Source organism: Quercus suber, unplaced genomic scaffold (assembly GCF_002906115.3).
Source record: "Quercus suber isolate HL8 unplaced genomic scaffold, Cork oak 2.0 scaffold_679, whole genome shotgun sequence".
Taxonomy (NCBI): Eukaryota; Viridiplantae; Streptophyta; class Magnoliopsida; order Fagales; family Fagaceae; genus Quercus; species Quercus suber.
The window spans coordinates 296,997-315,761 of NW_027070120.1; the positions used below are offsets into that span (position 1 = coordinate 296,997).

The following is an 18,765-nucleotide window of genomic DNA, read 5'->3' on the forward strand; positions in this document are numbered from 1 at the left end:
TTCTTCAAAAATACATCTTAAAAGAAAGTCAAGTTAAACTCCTTGCAAATACATCACTATATTCAAAGATGTGTACATCGCAATTGTCTAATGTTATAAAGGAGTGGAAACTGAAACATTGATATTACCCCAATCATTTTAACCTTGAAAGTAAGACTCGTTGGATATAAAGAATATTATTACATTTCTCACTGAATTCATCATATTGTGAATCCGACTGACCTGTGGTCAAAATAATCTCAACCTATCTTTTCCACCGGTCTTCCTTTGACTTTCTATATCTCAAAAAACCATGTCCACATTCCGAAAAACCAGGTGCTGTCAATCTTCACTAGACTAACGTGAATTGCAACATTTCCTTACTGCCTTGTTTGAAGCCAGGGAAACATTCAAGCAAAAGCTCTCTATAGTTTATGAACCAAAAAGGAAAGGAACCTGAGCTACAGTTGTAGGTAGGGAGATGGGGAGATTATGCATCGCTAGATAGGCAGCAATACCAGCAACATAACCTGCAAAAGCAAAACCACTCACCTGCACAAAGAAGAATGACTTCTTTTACTAAAAAGAAAAATAAAAGTTTAGTCAATAAAATGTCACTACACAGCAGTCCATACCTTCCGTCAGTACCAAAAGAAGTCCACCTTTTCCATTCCCATGAATGCTACTCCAGCTGCCGAGCCAATAACTAACATGGATCCACCAGTGCTAGCACAATATGCAATCAACTGCCAAAACTGAGAATCCTGGGGGAAGGAGGTGAGGTCATACATCCCCATCGTTGCTGCAACCAGTGGAACATTATCTATAATTGCAGATACGACTCCTATTACAGAGGCAATCACTTCACTACTAGGAATGTGAGCGTCAAGGTAATTTGCCAATTCCCGAAGAATCCCTGCAGCCTCAAGGCTGGGGGAAAAAAAAAAGAAAACAAGTTTGTTATAATGCAGAAGTAATAACTTAGCATATCTCACGTGTATATGTATCCAAGTATGTTTTTTAGGAAATCAGATTAATATATCATAAATATCTTGATTATAGTTCTTCCAGAGACACATAAATACAGCTACTATATCTAAAAATATATTATGTAGCATAAGAGTACATGAAACACAGAAGTTCAAAATGTGTTCCCTATTCACCTGCTAACGGACAAAAGTATTCCAAGGAAGAAAAGAACTCCTTGAGTGTCAATCCGTGATAAAGCTTGTGGCACTTTTAACTTCTGCATTTCAGATTCACCATAGTGGATAGCATCAGTTAGAATCCAAAGAACTCCAAGTCCAAGCAGGATACCCATAAAAGGAGGCAAACCGGTTAGGGCCTTGAACACTGGAACAAAAATCAAAGCTCCAATACCTACAAAAAAAACAAGCTGTCCTCGGGGAGCCATCTGTTCGGATGCCATAATATTGGAAGGGTCCTGTTCGTATCCATTAACTTCACTGGACGGAAGAAGAGAAACTCATATCACATCCTTTCTAAACTAAAATTCACCGGCTTTGCTTTGACAATACAAGAAGCAAGACTGTTTAAACCTAGATCCTAAGATCACTGATTGGTCTACAAGATTGGATTGGGGAATTGTAAGATTTGACACACTATGTTTAATAACTATAAAAAATTATCACCTTATATTCAGGGACGGAACCAAGATTTGAACTTAGGGGGCGAAAGCATGAACAAAAAAAATTTCAAGTGACATGGTTTATTAAGAAAAAAAAAATATCAGGGTAGACAAAACAATTCACTTTATTACCATAAATATTTAAGTCAAGAAGGAAATAATATGAACAAAAAAAGTTGAAAGTTACAATATGATAGTCAAAACTTTTTGGAGAAGAATAAAAAAAAAAAAAAAAAAAGAGGACTTCGGATCTCCAAATTTTGGATAATTAGAATTAATATGTTAATTTTATCACATTGACCAACTCACTAATATAATAAAGTCATACTTTTGAATGCAACTAAAAATCACACTAATGAAGTTTTCAAAACTTTGTTTGAGGATTTTTTAAAAATGAGATATTAATAGTAAGAGTTGGCAATGTTATATTATCAATATTGGCTTGTAAAAGAATTTTGCATTTTATCTTTTGAAAAAAATTTAAATATTGTAATTGACTTTCCCATAATTTATAAATCAATTAAAAAGTTATATAAAATATTGTCACCCCCGTAAGAGAAAATTTTTTTTCTATGAGATTTTTTTGGTTATGAGTTATTGAATTATGATATTGATGATTTGTGGATTTTTTGTTATGTTGTATTTGGACTATAGAGGGGCCATGGGTTTAAAGAAAAGGTTAAGTGATTAGTTTCTTTTGGGCTATTTGAACCAATCCAAAAATTTGAGGGGGGCCAACTATAAACTCTAAAATATGAGCATGCAAATAAAATAGCTAAAAAAGTTTCTCAAAGAAAGGAAAAAAAAAAAAAAAAGAAGCTAATTTGAGAAGGAGGGGGGGGGGGGGGAAAAAAAAAAAAAAAAAAAAAAAAAAGGCCCTATCCTCGGGGAGCCATCTGTTCAGATGCCATAACATTGGAAGAGTCCTGTCCGTATTTATTAACTTCACTGGATGGAAGAAGAGAAACTCATATCACATCATCCATAATCCAAAAACTTAAACCTAGCCTTGCTAAACTAAAATTCACTGGCTTTGCCTTGACAATACAAGAAGCAAGACTGTTTAAACCTAGATCCTAAGATCACTGAATGGTCTACAAGATTGGATTGTAAAATTGGATTCGGGAATTGTAAGATTTGACACACTATGTTTAATAACTATAAAAAAATTATCATCTTATATTAACAAATTCAAGAAGTAGAATAGTTTGGAATGTAGCTCAAAAGTAAAACTTTTTGTTTACAAGTTATAGATAATTTGTTAAGGTTCAAATCCTTGCATCCTTGCAATTAAAATTTGATACAATGTATATAGAGTAATATGTAAGCATATTCTTATTAACAATATCAATATTTTAGATAAGCACATAAATCACAGCTCACAAGAAGATAAAAGTTTTCTACTAAATTGAAAAATACATAAGATCTTAATTAAAATATAGATTTTTTACAATTTAAATCTAGATTCCACCATGGTTTGGGATTAAGGCATCGTTATTATTCCACCAAATTCTACAACATGGTGTTTTTTAAAGCATTTTAGATTGTTTGATGGAGTTGGGATTATAAAATCATAAGGTTTTACAATTTAAATCTAGATTTTAACAACCATAGCAAGAAGAGTACATAGTCAGGGACATAAGAGCCAGTGGGACAGCTAGAGACACAGCTGAAGGTACAAATAAGTCCTGTAACAAAAGAAAATGCTATAATGGGAACTCTTTATTTAATTTCAGCTCTATGCTTCTGTGATTAAACATTCTTAGTCACTGCAATTGAACAAGTATATCTCAAGTGATTTAAGGACCTGGCATTGAAATAGCCACAGCTGGGGAGTGCTAAACTTTAACCAAATGCTTTATAAGCTTTTCTTATCACTAATTATAAACAGGTGTTTAAAATTTCATCATCGCAGAGTAGATTTTATGAGTGAAGTGATTGACACTCAACTTTGCTGTAGTTTAAAATCATCATCATTAAAATTAACTTTTATTAAAAAAGGGAATTCCATAAATTTACAGGAGAAATTTCAACTCCGAGAGTTACAAAGTTTAACATACCTGAAGTCTAAAGTTTGAATAGAAAAGTGTTTTTCAACACTACAGTTAACTCACATTATACAGCATTTACACCCCCAGTTTTTTTCAACATAGATTCATTTGGACTAGCTCATGATAGGATCTTGCTTAGCTCTCTTTCCCAGACACATATGCAGCAGATAAAGAGAGAGCAAGTACGAGTTGATTACATTAAACACTAAAATCTTGCAAGCTTCACCTTTTACATAATGTATATTTAGCTACTTGGAACACGCAAGCACACATGCGCATCCAACCACACACATATCCAGTCTATGAACCGAACTCCTAGTACTGCAGCCAAGTCATAAAATTCAAAAGTTTTATATTTTATTATGTTTTAGTGACATTAGGGGAAGACAGTTAGCTAATGCAGATGTTTTGGTTGGATCTCATTGGATTAAATATGCAACAGCAGCATGAAATGTATTGTATCAAGACAGTATAATGAATACCTTGGTGAGAATAAATCACATGCATCATGCATAAGTCCCATATATGGACAGTGTAACACATAAATGCAAGCATATTCTGTACAAGAGATGATTTAGTTAGAATGATGTTAAAAGACCTTCATTGTCTGCAAAGTTGATATCTGACCGTGTATCCACAGCATAGTAGTGGTAACATCACCTATGGGAGTCCATACACCACCTGCATTTGCTGCTATCACAACAACAGCTCCCAAAAGCCTGTCAATTAAATCTAAGTCAGAAAATGGAGATTTATCAATAAAATCAATAATTGAAAAAGAAAAATATGATTAGCAAGGACTTGATCTAAAGTTTTCGAGAAGAGATAACATAGCAAGCACACAGCCAGTTTCAATGTAGCAGAGATCTCCTTAAAGCCATTAAAGTCAAGCTATTTGGACATGGCAGCAGATAAAAGTGTTTGAGAAACACAATTATCCTATTATGATATCGTTATTTGCACTTCAACAGCATCCCCTTAAACATTTTTAGTTAAGATAAGGTTCATGACTATGAAGGCATTAAATTCTCTGAAGTTTTGCACATTTTATTGTCCTTGATTCTGGAAAGAAATAAAAAGATGATATACATTTCATAAGTATTTACTTTCAAATAGCCTTCTACTAGTCATGTCTTCTAAGATTGTGGCTCAGATAAGGTAAGTACATGGTCGGAATATGCAGTGACAAATAGAAAACCAATCTATCATATCAGAGAACCCCTAGTAGATAAAGATCAAGAATATGATCATTAATTCTTTATCTTCCTAGCTGATGTGACAGCTCACTCCACAATCTTCATGTCACATGAGATAAAATAGAGTAATAGTCAGCTCATACTTGCGAAATTTTGATGGAGGTACTAGTTTCCTCAATAAAGAAGCCATGACAATGGTAGATGTCAGGTTATCAAGGACTAGGTGGAAATTTAGCGTTCAATTTCCACCTACACCAAAAATCAATTAATGTTTTAAATTGATATTGAAGAACAATTATCAAAAGCAGACAGCATAAATTGAAACTATCTCTCAACAAATTGGAAACTATGTTTCAACAAATCATAAATTGTAATGATTCTCAGGAAGTAATTCTCAAAAACTTACAAACATGTATCGATAATAGAGAGTTATTACACTTGGATAGATGAAAAAAAGTGGCATATGAAGCTATTACAAATGAAAAGAGTTACAACTTACATATATATATATATATATATCAGATTTAAGTTGCTCTTGAAGAACTTTATATATATATATATATATAGCACTCAAATGTTCTCTCTCTAAATCTCAATCTTACATTAACTTAGAAATAATCTATATACTTGAAAATAAATCAATATCTAAGGGCTAATACAATTATATCTATTATTTCTGAACTCACTATGAGACTAGTCTCTTTAGAATGCTGTGAGAGACCGCACCCCCGGCCCATTTTTATGTTTGTTGGGCCAAACCCACATGAATGGGTGGAGTCGTGTTATTGCCCCTCAAAATGGAGGTTCGACTAGTTATATTTTCCCCTTTAGATTAAGGGTTTTACAATGGAGTCGCCACTTATTTAATTATTGGAAAAATAAGAAAACCATAATTTAAAAAAAAAAATTCCTCATTTTATTAATTTGAAATTGAATTTACATTGAACATGGGAAATTACATGGCTTTGGTCCTAGATACAATCTAAGATAAAGTACATGTCTTTGTTTCCTAGTTACAATCTAGAAATTGAAAATTACAAGGATAAACATTTGATCTACTAACCCTTGATCTAAGTTCGGAGGCTATGTTAAAAGGTGGGAAGGTGTTAGGCACCCACCTTTCCCGGTAAAACCGGTCTTCTAGACTATGGTGGCCAACAATCATATCATATCATCCAATATGTCAATCAATTTACATGTTGAATTTAATGTGTGTGCATGTGATAAACCCTAATTCAATTTATTAAACATTGCATTTGGATTGAAAAATAAAATTCTAGTGAATGTGTGTGGATGGTGATAACCTAGATTCAAGGATTTGAAAGAATTATGAAACAAACATGTTTTTCATATTTTTGATGTAAATTTAAGATCAAAACTAGTGATATGCATGAACATGTGATGAACAACCAAGAACATGTAAAGAACGCATAAGAACATTTAAGAACATTCAAACATATTCAAGAGAATTTAAATAATCACTATCATGCTTTAATCCTAAATTNACTATTTCACTGACTTCTGCAGATGCATTCGTTAGCTCTGAAACAGCTATATCAGTTGAAGGAGCCTACACAAGTCAAACACCCACACAAAGTAATTAAGATTGAAAAAAAAAAGAACCCGCATTGCAATCAATACGTTTTTAACATATAGCCACATCACTGTAGTAAGAGGCACTAAGACCTTGAAGTTTGTATAAAAGGACAAAGAAAGTAGATTGCACTAAAAACATACAATAAGTTTATTTCAGATGAAACTTACGAGAAAAAGCTATTATTTCACAATACCAAACATATAAAAAGTTTATAAGAATCGGCAGACATAAATATCCTCATCTCTCTTGCTCATGGGGGGGGGGGGGAATTCCTTTTTCCATATAAATGATTCTATCTAGAGATAAACAATAATACTAATTTTTTTTTTTATACATGTCTATGAATGGAACATAGACGAGGTGGTCCCGATTCACACAAAGTAACTAAGAAAAAAGAAGAAATAGAACTGGTATAGGGCCTAGCCAATGCATCCAGCTAGCAAGGTTGGTCTGAATGAAAAATACTTATGAATTAGATTTCCCAAAGTAGCATCAATGTATAGATATTCTTAAATGGTTTGAATTTGACTGGTAAGAGTAGAAATAATACTTGACTTTGAATTTGATTTAAAGAGCAACACTTTGAATATACTGTTATAGGGAAGAGGGGGGGGGGGGAGGGGATTCAATTCAGCACCTGTCATATCTAAAGCTAAAAATTAACAGAAGTGTTCAAAAGTTTGATCTCATTTCATATCATAAGTAACCATATATTATCAACATCTGGCAGAAGAATTAGTCAGTCCCATAAGCAACTTTGATGTCTTAATCTCAACACCAAACGAAGTAACAAACTCATCAATTAAACCGATGTTAATGGTGGTACTAGTGAAAGTGATGTTGCACCAATCACAGTTTGTCCCCTCCTCAAGTAGTGAAATTTTTAATATTGTTATGTCTATAGCATTGTTGAATTTGCATTGCTATGCCGAGGAACTCAGCATTAGAAAAGGATATATCAACTGAATACAGCCCATAAATGCCTACTTGGATATATGAAGCCTTCCTTGCCAGCAAAACTTATATCATAGAAGGAATCATCTACGGGTCTTGGCTAGATAATATGTCATTAATTTCAAGTAGTGAGAAACAATCTTACCCCAATGCTGCGCACTGCCCATAAGCTCACGGCCATCAGTAATCCTACTCCACTTTTATTGAAAGCTAAAGATTCTTCAAAAATGATGCCTGCATATCCTATTCCAAATATCAATGCCATCGCAACATCCTATATCACAAGGCATGATCAAAACAACCAAGGTTATACTAGTTTCTCAAAAAAAAAAAAAAAAAAAATTTAGGAACTAAAGTAATTTAATAATAATTTAGCACAAGAAATTTATTATTCAATTTCCACCTACATCAAAAATCAATTAATGTTTTAATTTGATAACGAAGAACAATCATCAAAAGTAGACAGCATAAATTGAAACTATCTCTCAACAAATTGGAAACTATGTCTCAACAAATAGTAAATTGTAATGATTCTCATGAAATAATTCTCAAAAACTTACAAACATGTATTGATATTAGAGAGTTATTACACTTGGATAGATGAAAAAAAGTGGCATATGAAGCTATTACAAATGAAAAGAGTTACAACTTACAACTGAACGGAACATTGGATAGTTTAATTACAAAAGGATTTTTTTCATATAGAGAATTGGATGCTAGGAAACACCACATCTTGTATTCTAGAAAGACTCCTTTCAATAAGCTTAGAAAGAAGCCTCTTGAGTCCTGAAGGATGAAGTTTCTTCTTTGCGTTTGGATCACGTTTCAGCCCAATTATTCAGCCACAGGTTCTCCGCTCTGTAAAGATTCTAATTATATTTTCTATGCTTCTTGTTTGTTTCTTGTAGAAACTGCTACACAAATATGCAACTTAAAATGGGGCTGAAAGTACTGTTTTGTTTTTTTGTTTTTGCTTAAAAAAAAAAAAAAAAAAAAGTAGAATGAATGCTACGATTTCCCATTATTCACGAAATTGTATGCTACCAAGGCTGTGCTGTGTCTGTGTGTGCGAGTTGTTGTTGTTGGTACAATCTAGGAAGCATGGACATTTCATTTGGTATGCCATACCTGTGTCATACTGGTCATGTTATAAATTTCCAGAAATTGCTCATATCACTGTATTATATATACCCTTATCCATGTGTCCGTGGTTCCAAGAGTACAATTAGTTATTTGAAAAGAAGATTTTTTTTTTTATTGCAATTTTTGTTACTACGAATTATGTAGTGAGCAGGTAACTGATTCCTTTGTCTCTATTTACCTTCTTGAAAAGAAGTTGTAGTTAATGTTGGTGGTCTAGTAAACCATGGGAAGAAGGAAAACTTATAAAAGCATAACCAATAGTTCTCCTTGGATTAGGAGAAGTAATAGGCAACTGGGCTTTATTATAAAAAGCAGAATTTCTTAAATGGTTTGAAGAAAACTTCCGTCTAGGAAAAAAAAATGAAAGAGAAGAGAAGAGTGCTGCAAGCTGGCGAGGAAAAGAAAAAAAGTTGCAGTGGCGAGGTTTTGAAATGTGGGGTTTTAGTGCTACGAAGAGTTTGTTTTATCCAGGGTGAGTGAAGGTCTTAAGGTTCTTATCATATCCTAGAGAGTGATATTATTGTATTTGATGCGAAAGCAAGCTCCATTGCACAAAAAAAAAAAAAAAGGCTGAAGTGCGTTTCATGTTACCGTTGAATGTTGCGCAAATTTCCCAACTAGTTATTCTTAAAAACTCAATTTTATCCCTTTGCTTATAACACAATTTTACACGGTGAAAGTGAGCACCACAAATCAGAGATTGCAGCAGCAGCCCCAGAGAACCAGAGCAGATCACAAATTCACAAACAAGCTTGATCAACGGTGCAGCCCTAGGTTCCTCTCCTCTGTGAAAATTGATAAACTGAGGAGGTGAATGAAACAATCGATGAAGAAGATCTGAAGATGACAAGGGAGAAAAATGAACTTGAGAGCTCTAGCAGCACGGCAAGGGAAGAGATATTAAAAAAAAAAAAAAAAAAATGAAGAGAAAAGACAACGAGGAAAGGAAACGGAAAAATGAGAATGCGGTCAGACATACGTGGTGGGAGGTTAAAGAGTGAAAAAGGAAGCTTGAAGCTTCCTTGCAAAATAATATTATTAAAATAATATCAATAAGATATATATATATATATTTTTTTTATTGTTATTATTAATTTATATAATTTATTATTAAGTAGTTTTTTTTTTTAATTTTTTTTTTAAGTAATATGAAGTAGTTGATTTAAGTATGAAATAAACTTCTTTATATATACATTGTTCTTTTTGGTAATTTATTACTTAAACTGCCACTTTTATAAATATTAGTCAAACAATCAATTTTTTCAAAAAATACTTTTTAATAGCTTTCACTAAGCACTCAACTTTTTTAAAAAACCCAATTTTTAACACTTTTTAACAATTCAGCTTTCCCCAAACACTTTTCAACAATTTCATACCACACTTTTTAAAACTCCCACTTTTTCAAAAAGCACAATATCAAAAGGCTAAATCACTGTATTTTTGTTTTTTAAAGATCTTGGTAAATTTGGGATTTTAAAATAAAAATAAGGGTAGTTTAAGGATAATGTTGAAAATTACCAACGGTAACATTTCAAACTTATTTGCGTTTTCGGTAAAGCAGCTCCAAGGTCCGTTTTCAAAATGCAATACTCCTTCGTATTTGGAAAAGCTGCTTTTTGACAACACGCGATGGCAATAATTTACCAAACACACATTTTTAGATTTTGGGCTTAGAAACGTGTGTTTTGAGCTAGGGTCTGTTTAGATACCGCTTATTTGCTGAAAATTGAAAACTTATTGCTGAAAACGCTGTAGCAAAATAATTTTTAAAGGTATAAATAGTGTTGTGAGACCTAAAAATGCATTAATATACGCATTTTTGCGTTTTTGGCTGGGTCATGAACAGTGCCATGGGACCCAGCCAAAAACGCAAATGCTAAATAATTGGGCTGAAACGTGATCCAAACGCAAAGAAGAAACTTCATCCTTCAAGACTTAAGAGGCTTCTTTCTAAGCTTATTTAAAGGAGTCTTTCCCAGAATACAAGATGTGGTGTTTCCTAGCATCCAATTCTCTATATGAAAAAATCCTTTTGTAACTAAACTATCCAATGTTCCGAATTCCTTCAATTATAAGTTGTAACTCTTTTCATTTGTAATAGCTTCATATGCCACTTTTTTTCATCTATCCAAGGGTAATAACTCTCTAATATCAATACATGTTTGTAAGTTTTTGAGAATTATTTCATGAGAATCATTACAAAGTACGATTTGTTAAGACATAGTTTCCAATTTGTTGAGAGATAATTTCAATTTAGGTTGTTTGCTTTTTATAATTGTTCTTCATTATCAAATTAAAACATTAATTGATTTTTGGTGTAGGTAGAGATTGAACAATAAATTTCTTGTGCTAAATTATTGTTAAATTACTTTAGTTACTAAATTGTTAACTTACTATTATAATTAGGCGTAAATTCACTTTTAGTCCTTATATTTTGCATTTTTTCTATTTTGGTCCTTACATTTTCATTTCACTACTTTTAGTCCCTAGCTAAATCAATTAACGTGTTTCATTTTGGTCTCTACCATTACTCACTTAACAAAAATTACTTATGTGATAAACGGAATACATAGTCAACACTCATAATGCTTACATGGCTATTAAAATAATAATAAAAAATTTTAATTTTGCATTTAAATAATGCCACATCAACATTTTAATATTTAAAAAAGCCACATCATTAAAAAAATTAATTTATTAATTTAACTAAATAAAAAAAATTAAAAACAGATTATTTAAAAAGAAATTAAGTTAATTAAATTAAAACTTTGATCTAAACATGAACAAAACATCTAGATCTTCTCATAAAAAAATAAAAATAAAATAAAAAATAAAATCCAAATCTTTCTCTCTCGAATTTTAATTTTGCATTTAAATAATGCCACATCAACATTTTAATATTTAAAAAAGCCACATCATTAAAAAAATTAATTTATTAATTTAACTAAATAAAAAAAATTAAAAACAGATTATTTAAAAAGAAATTAAGTTAATTAAATTAAAACTTTGATCTAAACATGAACAAAACATCTAGATCTTCTCATAAAAAAATAAAAATAAAATAAAAAATAAAATCCAAATCTTTCTCTCTCGGTTTCTCAAAAAAAAAAAAACCCAAATAAAATCTAAAATATGAATTTTGAAAAGAAAAATTTTAATATCAAGATCACAATTTCTTTACTTTTCTACGAACCAAACACATCAACAATGTTTACGGAGAAATTTGTAACAATCTGTAAGCAACCAAAGTACCATACACATCTCCAGAAGCAATTTGCCCGCCCTCTACACAAAATAAATCACATTTTCAAGCCAAATCTCTCGGTTTCTCAGAAAAATGACAACAAGAACACTACTTCAACCATACCAACAAGAAGACCAAAACAAACTCCTCCAACAACAAACCCACCCTTCAACCTAGGGGTGTGCAGCCAATTCACCAACTTGCCAAAACCGACTCAACCCAATCCAACCCGCCGGGTTAAGTTGGTTTTTAGGGCTTGGTGGGTTGGGTTGGGTTACAATTTTTTTTTTTTATGGCGGGTCAAGTTGGATTCGGGTTATAAAATTCCAAACCTGCCAAACCTGACCCAACCCACTCATATATTTAATATATATTTAAAATATATTATATAATTAATAATTTTTTTTAAATAACCAGCTCTTCTTATTCTGTATAAAAGCTAATTAGTTCACACAAACCCTAGTAAATTACTATTGTTGTTTAGTCATTAGTGTTGTTTGCCTTTAAGGAGTTATATTGATACTAATCTTTGGGTTTTTTAAATATATTTATGTTTATATTTTTTTGCTCAATTTAATAATAATAGTAATAAAAAAATTGCCTAACCCATGGGTTCAACCTGACCCAACCCAACTCATGTGGGTTGGGTTGGACTTATATGATGGGTTGGGTTGAACTTTTTAACCCATCATGGTGGGTTGGGTCAAAAAAATCCCCTTAACCCGACCCATGCACACCCCTACTTCAACCCACCACTGGATCTAACAGACTGCTGCTTCACAACCACCGATCGGACCCAACAGACCAAAGCAGAACCACCGATCTAAATTTTGTTAAGCTAGATCCGACCGACCGAGGGAGCATCGATTTGAGCTAGAGAGAAAGAAAATCACTGTATTGAGCCAAAGAGAGAGACTCATTGATTTGAGAGAGGAGCTTGAGGCATATGGGTTTGGATTTGAGCAAATCAAGAGATAAAGAGAGTTCAAGAAGGCTAAGCACCAAGATAGAGGGAGAAAGAAGAAAATGAAAGAATGGAGGCGAAGAAACTGAGAGATCGATCTAGGGAAGAAAAAGAAAATGAAAGAAGAAAATAAAAAAGAAAAAGAAACAAGTACAAACAAAATCACAAACAAATCTAAAATCCACTATTTTTTTAATTACGTTTTTTTTTTTATAATTTTGTAATTTTAAAAATTGATAAATTTATTTTTTTAAGTTAGAGGTTGACGTGGATTCTGATGTGGGATTTTTTAATATTATTTTACTAGACACGTCAGCATTTATTGTGCCAACAGTGCATTCCGTTTGCCATATAGGATATTTCCGTTAAGTAAGTGACGGTAAGTACCAAAATGGAATGCGTTTTTTTATTTTAGAGACTAAAAATTGTAAAATAGAAATGTAAGGACCAAAATAGAAATGACCCAAAAATATAGAAACTAAAAATGCATTTACACCTGAAAAAATTTAGTTAAACATATCATAAAATAACTAAATGGAAGAAGAAACTTCAACCTTCAAGACTCAAGAGGCTTCTTTCTAAGCTTATTTAAAGGAGTCTTTCCCAGAATACAAGACGTGGTGTTTCCTAGCATCCAATTCTCTATATGAAAAAAATCCTTTTGTAACTAAACTATCCAATGTTCCGAATTCCTTCAATTGTAAGTTGTAACTCTTTTCATTTGTAATAGCTTCATATGCCACTTTTTTTTTTTCATTTATCCAAGTGTAATAACTCTCTAATATTGATACATGTTTGTAAGTTTTTGGGAATTATTTCATGAGAATCATTACAATTTACGATTTGTTAAGACACGTTAGGTACGTATATTTAAACAACAGTTTTCAGTTTTTTTAGAAATACGTGTAGGTGAAAAAGTGTGTAAAAATATGTATAATGTTGATTAAATACTGAAAATATTGGTACAAACACATGTACCAAACGGGCAATTTCCAATTTGTTGAGAGATAGTTTCAATTTATGCTGTCTGATTTTAATTATTGTTCTTCATTATCAAATTAAAATATTAATTGATTTTTGGTGTAAGTGGAAATTCAACGCTAAATTTCTTGTGCTAAATTATTATTAAATTACTTTAGTTACTTTTTTTTTTTTTTTTTGAGAAACTAGTATAACCTTGGTTGTTTTGATCGTGCCTTGTGATATAGGATGTTGCGATGGCATTGATATTTGGAATAGGATATGCAGGCATCATTTTTGAAGAATCTTTAGCTTTCAATAAAAGTGGAGTAGGATTACTGATGGCCGTGAGCTTATGGGCAGTGCGCAGCATTGGGGTAAGATTCTTTCTCACTACTTGAAATTAATGACATATTATCTAGCCAAGACCCGTAGATGATTCCTTCTATGATATAAGTTTTGCTGGCAAGGAAGGCTTCATATATCCAAGTAGGCATTTATGGGCTGTTTTCAGTTGATATATCCTTTTCTAATGCTGAGTTCCTCGGCATAGCAATGCAAATTCAACAATGCTATAGACGTAACAATATTAAAAATTTCACTACTTGTGGAGGTGACAAACTGTGATTAGTGCAACATCAATTTCACTAGGACCGCCATTAACATCGGTTTAATTGATGAATTTGTTACTTCGTTTGGTGTTGAGATTAAGACATCAAAGTTGCTTATGGGACTGACTAATTCTTCTGCCAGATGTTGATAATATATGGTTACTTATGATATGAAATGAGATCAAACTTTTGAACACTTCTGTAAATTTTTAGCTTTAGATATGACAGGTGCTGAATTGAATTCCCCCTCCCCCCCCCCCCTTTCCCCTAAAACAGTATATTCAAAGTGTTACTCTTTTGTGAGTTTACAGTGGTTTTTTTTTCTTTTTTTAATCTAGTTTACACTCTGATGATCCTGAAGGCATTTTCGACTCTCTTTTTTTTATTTTTTTATTTTTTAATGTAATAGAGATTAGGGTAAGGCTAAATAGAATCATTTATATGGAAAAAGGAATTCCCCCTCCCCCCCATGAGCAAGAGAGATGAGGATATTTATGTCTGCCGATTCTTATAAACTTTTTATATGTTTGGTATTGTGAAATAATAGCTTTTTCTCGTAAGTTTCATCTGAAATAAACTTATTGTATGTTTTTAGTGCAATCTACTTTCTTTGTCCTTTTATACAAACTTCAAGGTCTTAGTGCCTCTTACTACAGTGATGTGGCTATATGTTAAAAACGTATTGATTGCAATGCGGGTTCTTTTTTTTTTCAATCTTAATTACTTTGTGTGGGTGTTTGACTTGTGTAGGCTCCTTCAACTGATATAGCTGTTTCAGAGCTAACGAATGCATCTGCAGAAGTCAGTGAAATAGTATTTTTCTTGTTTGGTGCAATGACCATTGTGGAGATAGTTGATGCTCATCAAGGTTTTAAGCTGGTTACCGACAATATAACCACCCGAAAGCCGAGGACTCTCCTCTGGGAGGTGAGTGCTCTATTTTTGCTGATATAACCATATTAACTAATGTGGAAGTTTTAATATATCAAATTTAATCTTGACATCTAAACTAACATTTTTTCCCTGTGGTCCAAGGTTTTGATAACTAATGGTATTGGTATTTGGTTTGGTGGTCAACACAAGCCTTGGGAAATTATGAAAAGAAAGGATAGATTGATACAAACCTTGGGCAAACCAAGTTGTCTGTTCACTGTAGTCCAAACTTCAATTTCTATTGTACATCAATCGAATAACTTGGATTAGTTGGTATATAGGGGTAGCTTATCCATGTCCCTTAGTGAACATTGCTTGTCAGCGTCATTCCTTAATGCTGAAGTGTTTCCCCTGCTGATTCATCAAAAATTGAATTGCTATTCTTCTCTTTAAGTTAAATGCTACACAGAAATTATTAGCTAATTTTCTATCTTCTTTCAGTAAGAAATTCAAAAATATTGAATTTTTTAATTTTTATTTTTATAGAAATTAGCTATAACTTGTCTTATTCCACCAATGCATTTCTCTGCAGGGACCTTAGTGGTCTATTTGATTATAAATCCTCCTGTATCAGCCTTTTCCTTCTACACTACATTTCCTTAACAGTTAATGAAGTTTGACACAGCCATGAAAATTGCAGATTGGTTTGGTGACTTTTTTCCTTAGTTCGGTCCTTGATAACCTGACGTCTACCATTGTCATGGTTTCTTTATTGAGGAAACTAGTACCTCCATCAGAATTTCGCAAGTATGACCTGACTATAACTCTATTTATCTCATGTGATTTAAATCATCATGAGTTTTGCATTTCAGTAGTTTCTTATCATGTATTGAATTTCAACAGTTCATTCAAATAAAAATATTTACTACAGTATTACGAGTTTGAGTTCTGCTGTACAATCCTCAAAAACTATATGAAATTAGGGTGTTTAACTTAGAGCTGGGTTCTCAAATGTAGCTTTTTCATAATTATTTTCTTGAGAAAGCATTTCAGGAATATATGTTAATGGTGGATCTCTTAATTCAGTGCATTTCCAAGGGGGGTTGTTTTGTTTGTCTATTTTACTTATAGTATCAAAAAGCGTGGAGGCTTGAACCAGGAAATTTAGCTTTGATAACATATTAACCAAATAGTTACTCTAAAAGCTTAAAATGATGGGCATGGGTATGATTTATATATGGATATGCTCCAACATTCTTAATACTTACTAAAGTACAAGATGGTTATTATGAAGAATGTGGAGTTAGCTGTCACATCAGCAAGGAAGATAAAGAATTAAAGATCCTTTTCTCGATCTTTATCTACTAGGGTTCTCTAATATGATAGGTAGGTTTTCTATTTGTCATTGCATATTCCGACCATGTACTTACCTTATCTAAGCAACAATCTTAGAAGACATGACTGGTAGAAGGCTATTTGAAAGTAAATACTTATGAAATGTATATCATCTTTTTATTTCTTTCCAGAATCAAGGACAAAAAAATATGCAAAACTTTAGAGAATTTAATGCCTTCATAGTCATGAACCTTATCTTAACTAAAAATGTTTAAGGGGATGCTGTTGATGTGCAGATAACGATATCATAACAGAATAATTGTGTTTCTTAGACACTTCTATCTGCTGCCATGTCCAAATAGCTTGACTTTAATGGCTTTTAAGGAGATCTCTGCGACATTGAAACTGGCTGTGTGCTTGCTATCTTATCTCTTCTCAAAAACTTTAGATCAAGTCCTTGCTAATCAAATTTTTCTTTTTCAATTATTGATTTTATTGATAAATCTCCATTTTCTGATTCAGATATAATTGACAGGATTCTAGGAGCTGTTGTTGTAATAGCAGCAAATGCAGGTGGTGCATGGACTCCCATAGGTGATGTTACCACTACTATGCTGTGGATACACGGTCAAATATCATCTTTGCAGACAATGAAGGTCTTTTAACATCATTCTAACTAAGTCATCACATGTACAAAATATGCCTGCATTAACACATTGTCCATATATGGGACTTATGCATGATGCGTGTGATTTATTCTCACCAAGGTATTCATTATAATGTCTTGATACAATACGTTTCATGCTGCTGTTGCATATTAATCCAATGAGATCCAATCAAAACATCTGCATTAGCTGACTGTCTTCCCCTAATGTCACTAAAACGTAATAGAATATTAAACTTTTGAATTTTATGACTTGACTGCAGTACTAGGAGTTCGGTTCACAGACTGGATATGTGTGTGGTTGGATGCGCATGTGTGCTTGCGTGTTCCAAGTAGCTAAATATACACTATGTAAAAGGTGAAGGTTGCAAGATTTTAGTGTTTAATGTAATCAACTCATACTTGCTCTCTCTTTATCTGCTACATATGTGTCTGAGAAAGAGATCTAAGCAGGATCCTATCATGAGCTGGTCCAACTGAATCTATGTTGAAAAAAACTGGGGGTGTAAATGCTGTATAATGTGAGTTAACTGTAGTGGTGAAAAACACTTTTCTGTTCAAACTAACTGTAGTGGTGAAAAACACTTTTTTGTTCAAACTTTAGACTTCAGGTATGTTAAACTTTTGTAACTCTCGGAGTTGAAATTTCTCCTGTAAATTTATGGAATTCACTTTTTAATAAAAGTTAATTTTATTGATGATAATTTTAAACTACAGCAAAGTTGAGTGTCAATCACTTCACTCATAAAATCTACTTTGCAATGATGAAATTTTAAACACCTTTATATATATATGGGGAAGGAAACCTGTTTATAATTAGTGATAAGAAAAGCTTGTAAAGCATTTGGTTAAAGTTTAGCACTCCCCAGCTGTGGCTCTTTCAATGCCAGGTCCTTAAATCACTTGAGATATACTTGTTCAATTGCAGTGACTGGGAATGTTTAATTACAAAAGCACAGTGCTGAAACTAAATAAAGAGTTCCCATTATAGCATTTTCTTTTGTTACAGGACTTATTTGTACCTTCAGCTGTGTCTCTAGCTGTCCCATTGGCTCTTCTGTCCCTGACTAGGTACCTTCTTGCTATGGTTGTTAAAATCTAGATTTAAAATGTAAAACCTTATGAATTTATAATCCCAACTCCATCAAACAATCCGAAACGCTTTAAAAAACACCATGTTGTAGAATCTAGTGGAATAGTAACCATGCCTTAGTCCCAAACCATGGCGGAACTAGATTTAAATTGTAAAAAATCTATATTTTAATTAAGATCTTATGTATTTTTCAATTTAATAGAAAACTTTTTTCATCTTGTGATCTGTGATTTATGTGCTTATCTAAAATGTTGATATTGTTAATAAGAATATGCTTACATATTACTCTATATACATTGTATCAAATTTTAATTGCAAGGATGCAAGGATTTGAACCTTAACAAATTATCTATAACTTGTAAACAAAAAGTTTTACCTTTTGAGCTACATTCCAAACTATTCTACTTCTTGAATTTGTTAATATAAGCAGGGACGGACCCATTAACGGGCACC

General features: G+C 32.5%; 2 protein-coding genes across 2 annotated transcripts; one reads left to right on the plus strand and one right to left on the minus strand.

Moving 5' to 3' along the window:
* Positions 1-136: 136 nt before the first annotated feature.
* On the minus strand, positions 137-8,571 carry LOC112035946 (sodium/proton antiporter 1). The gene is given in 9 exon segments (XM_065766083.1): positions 137-531; positions 615-909; positions 1,143-1,445; positions 3,254-3,315; positions 4,277-4,410; positions 4,509-4,569; positions 6,394-6,444; positions 7,571-7,699; positions 8,554-8,571. Coding segments are annotated over 9 exon segments (1,173 nt in total). The 3' UTR covers positions 137-411.
* A 4,752-nt stretch (positions 8,572-13,323) lies between these two features.
* Positions 13,324-18,440, plus strand: LOC112035947 (sodium/proton antiporter 1). The gene is made up of 6 exons (XM_024068772.2): positions 13,324-13,476; positions 13,985-14,113; positions 15,098-15,274; positions 15,921-16,027; positions 17,091-17,211; positions 18,229-18,440. The coding sequence occupies exons 1-6, from the start codon at positions 13,456-13,458 to the stop codon at positions 18,319-18,321; spliced, it is 648 nt and encodes a 215-aa protein (XP_023924540.2). The 5' UTR covers positions 13,324-13,455; the 3' UTR covers positions 18,322-18,440.
* The last annotated feature ends 325 nt before the right edge of the window (positions 18,441-18,765 follow it).

Excerpts from the sequence above, each read along its gene's own strand:
- LOC112035947 (XM_024068772.2), top strand. The coding sequence starts at position 13,456 with ATGTTCCGAATTCCTTCAATT. Across the intron at positions 16,028-17,090 it reads CCTCCATCAGAATTTCGCAA|GATTCTAGGAGCTGTTGTTG; the intron begins GTATGACCTGAC and ends TATAATTGACAG. Across the intron at positions 17,212-18,228 it reads CATCTTTGCAGACAATGAAG|GACTTATTTGTACCTTCAGC; the intron begins GTCTTTTAACAT and ends CTTTTGTTACAG.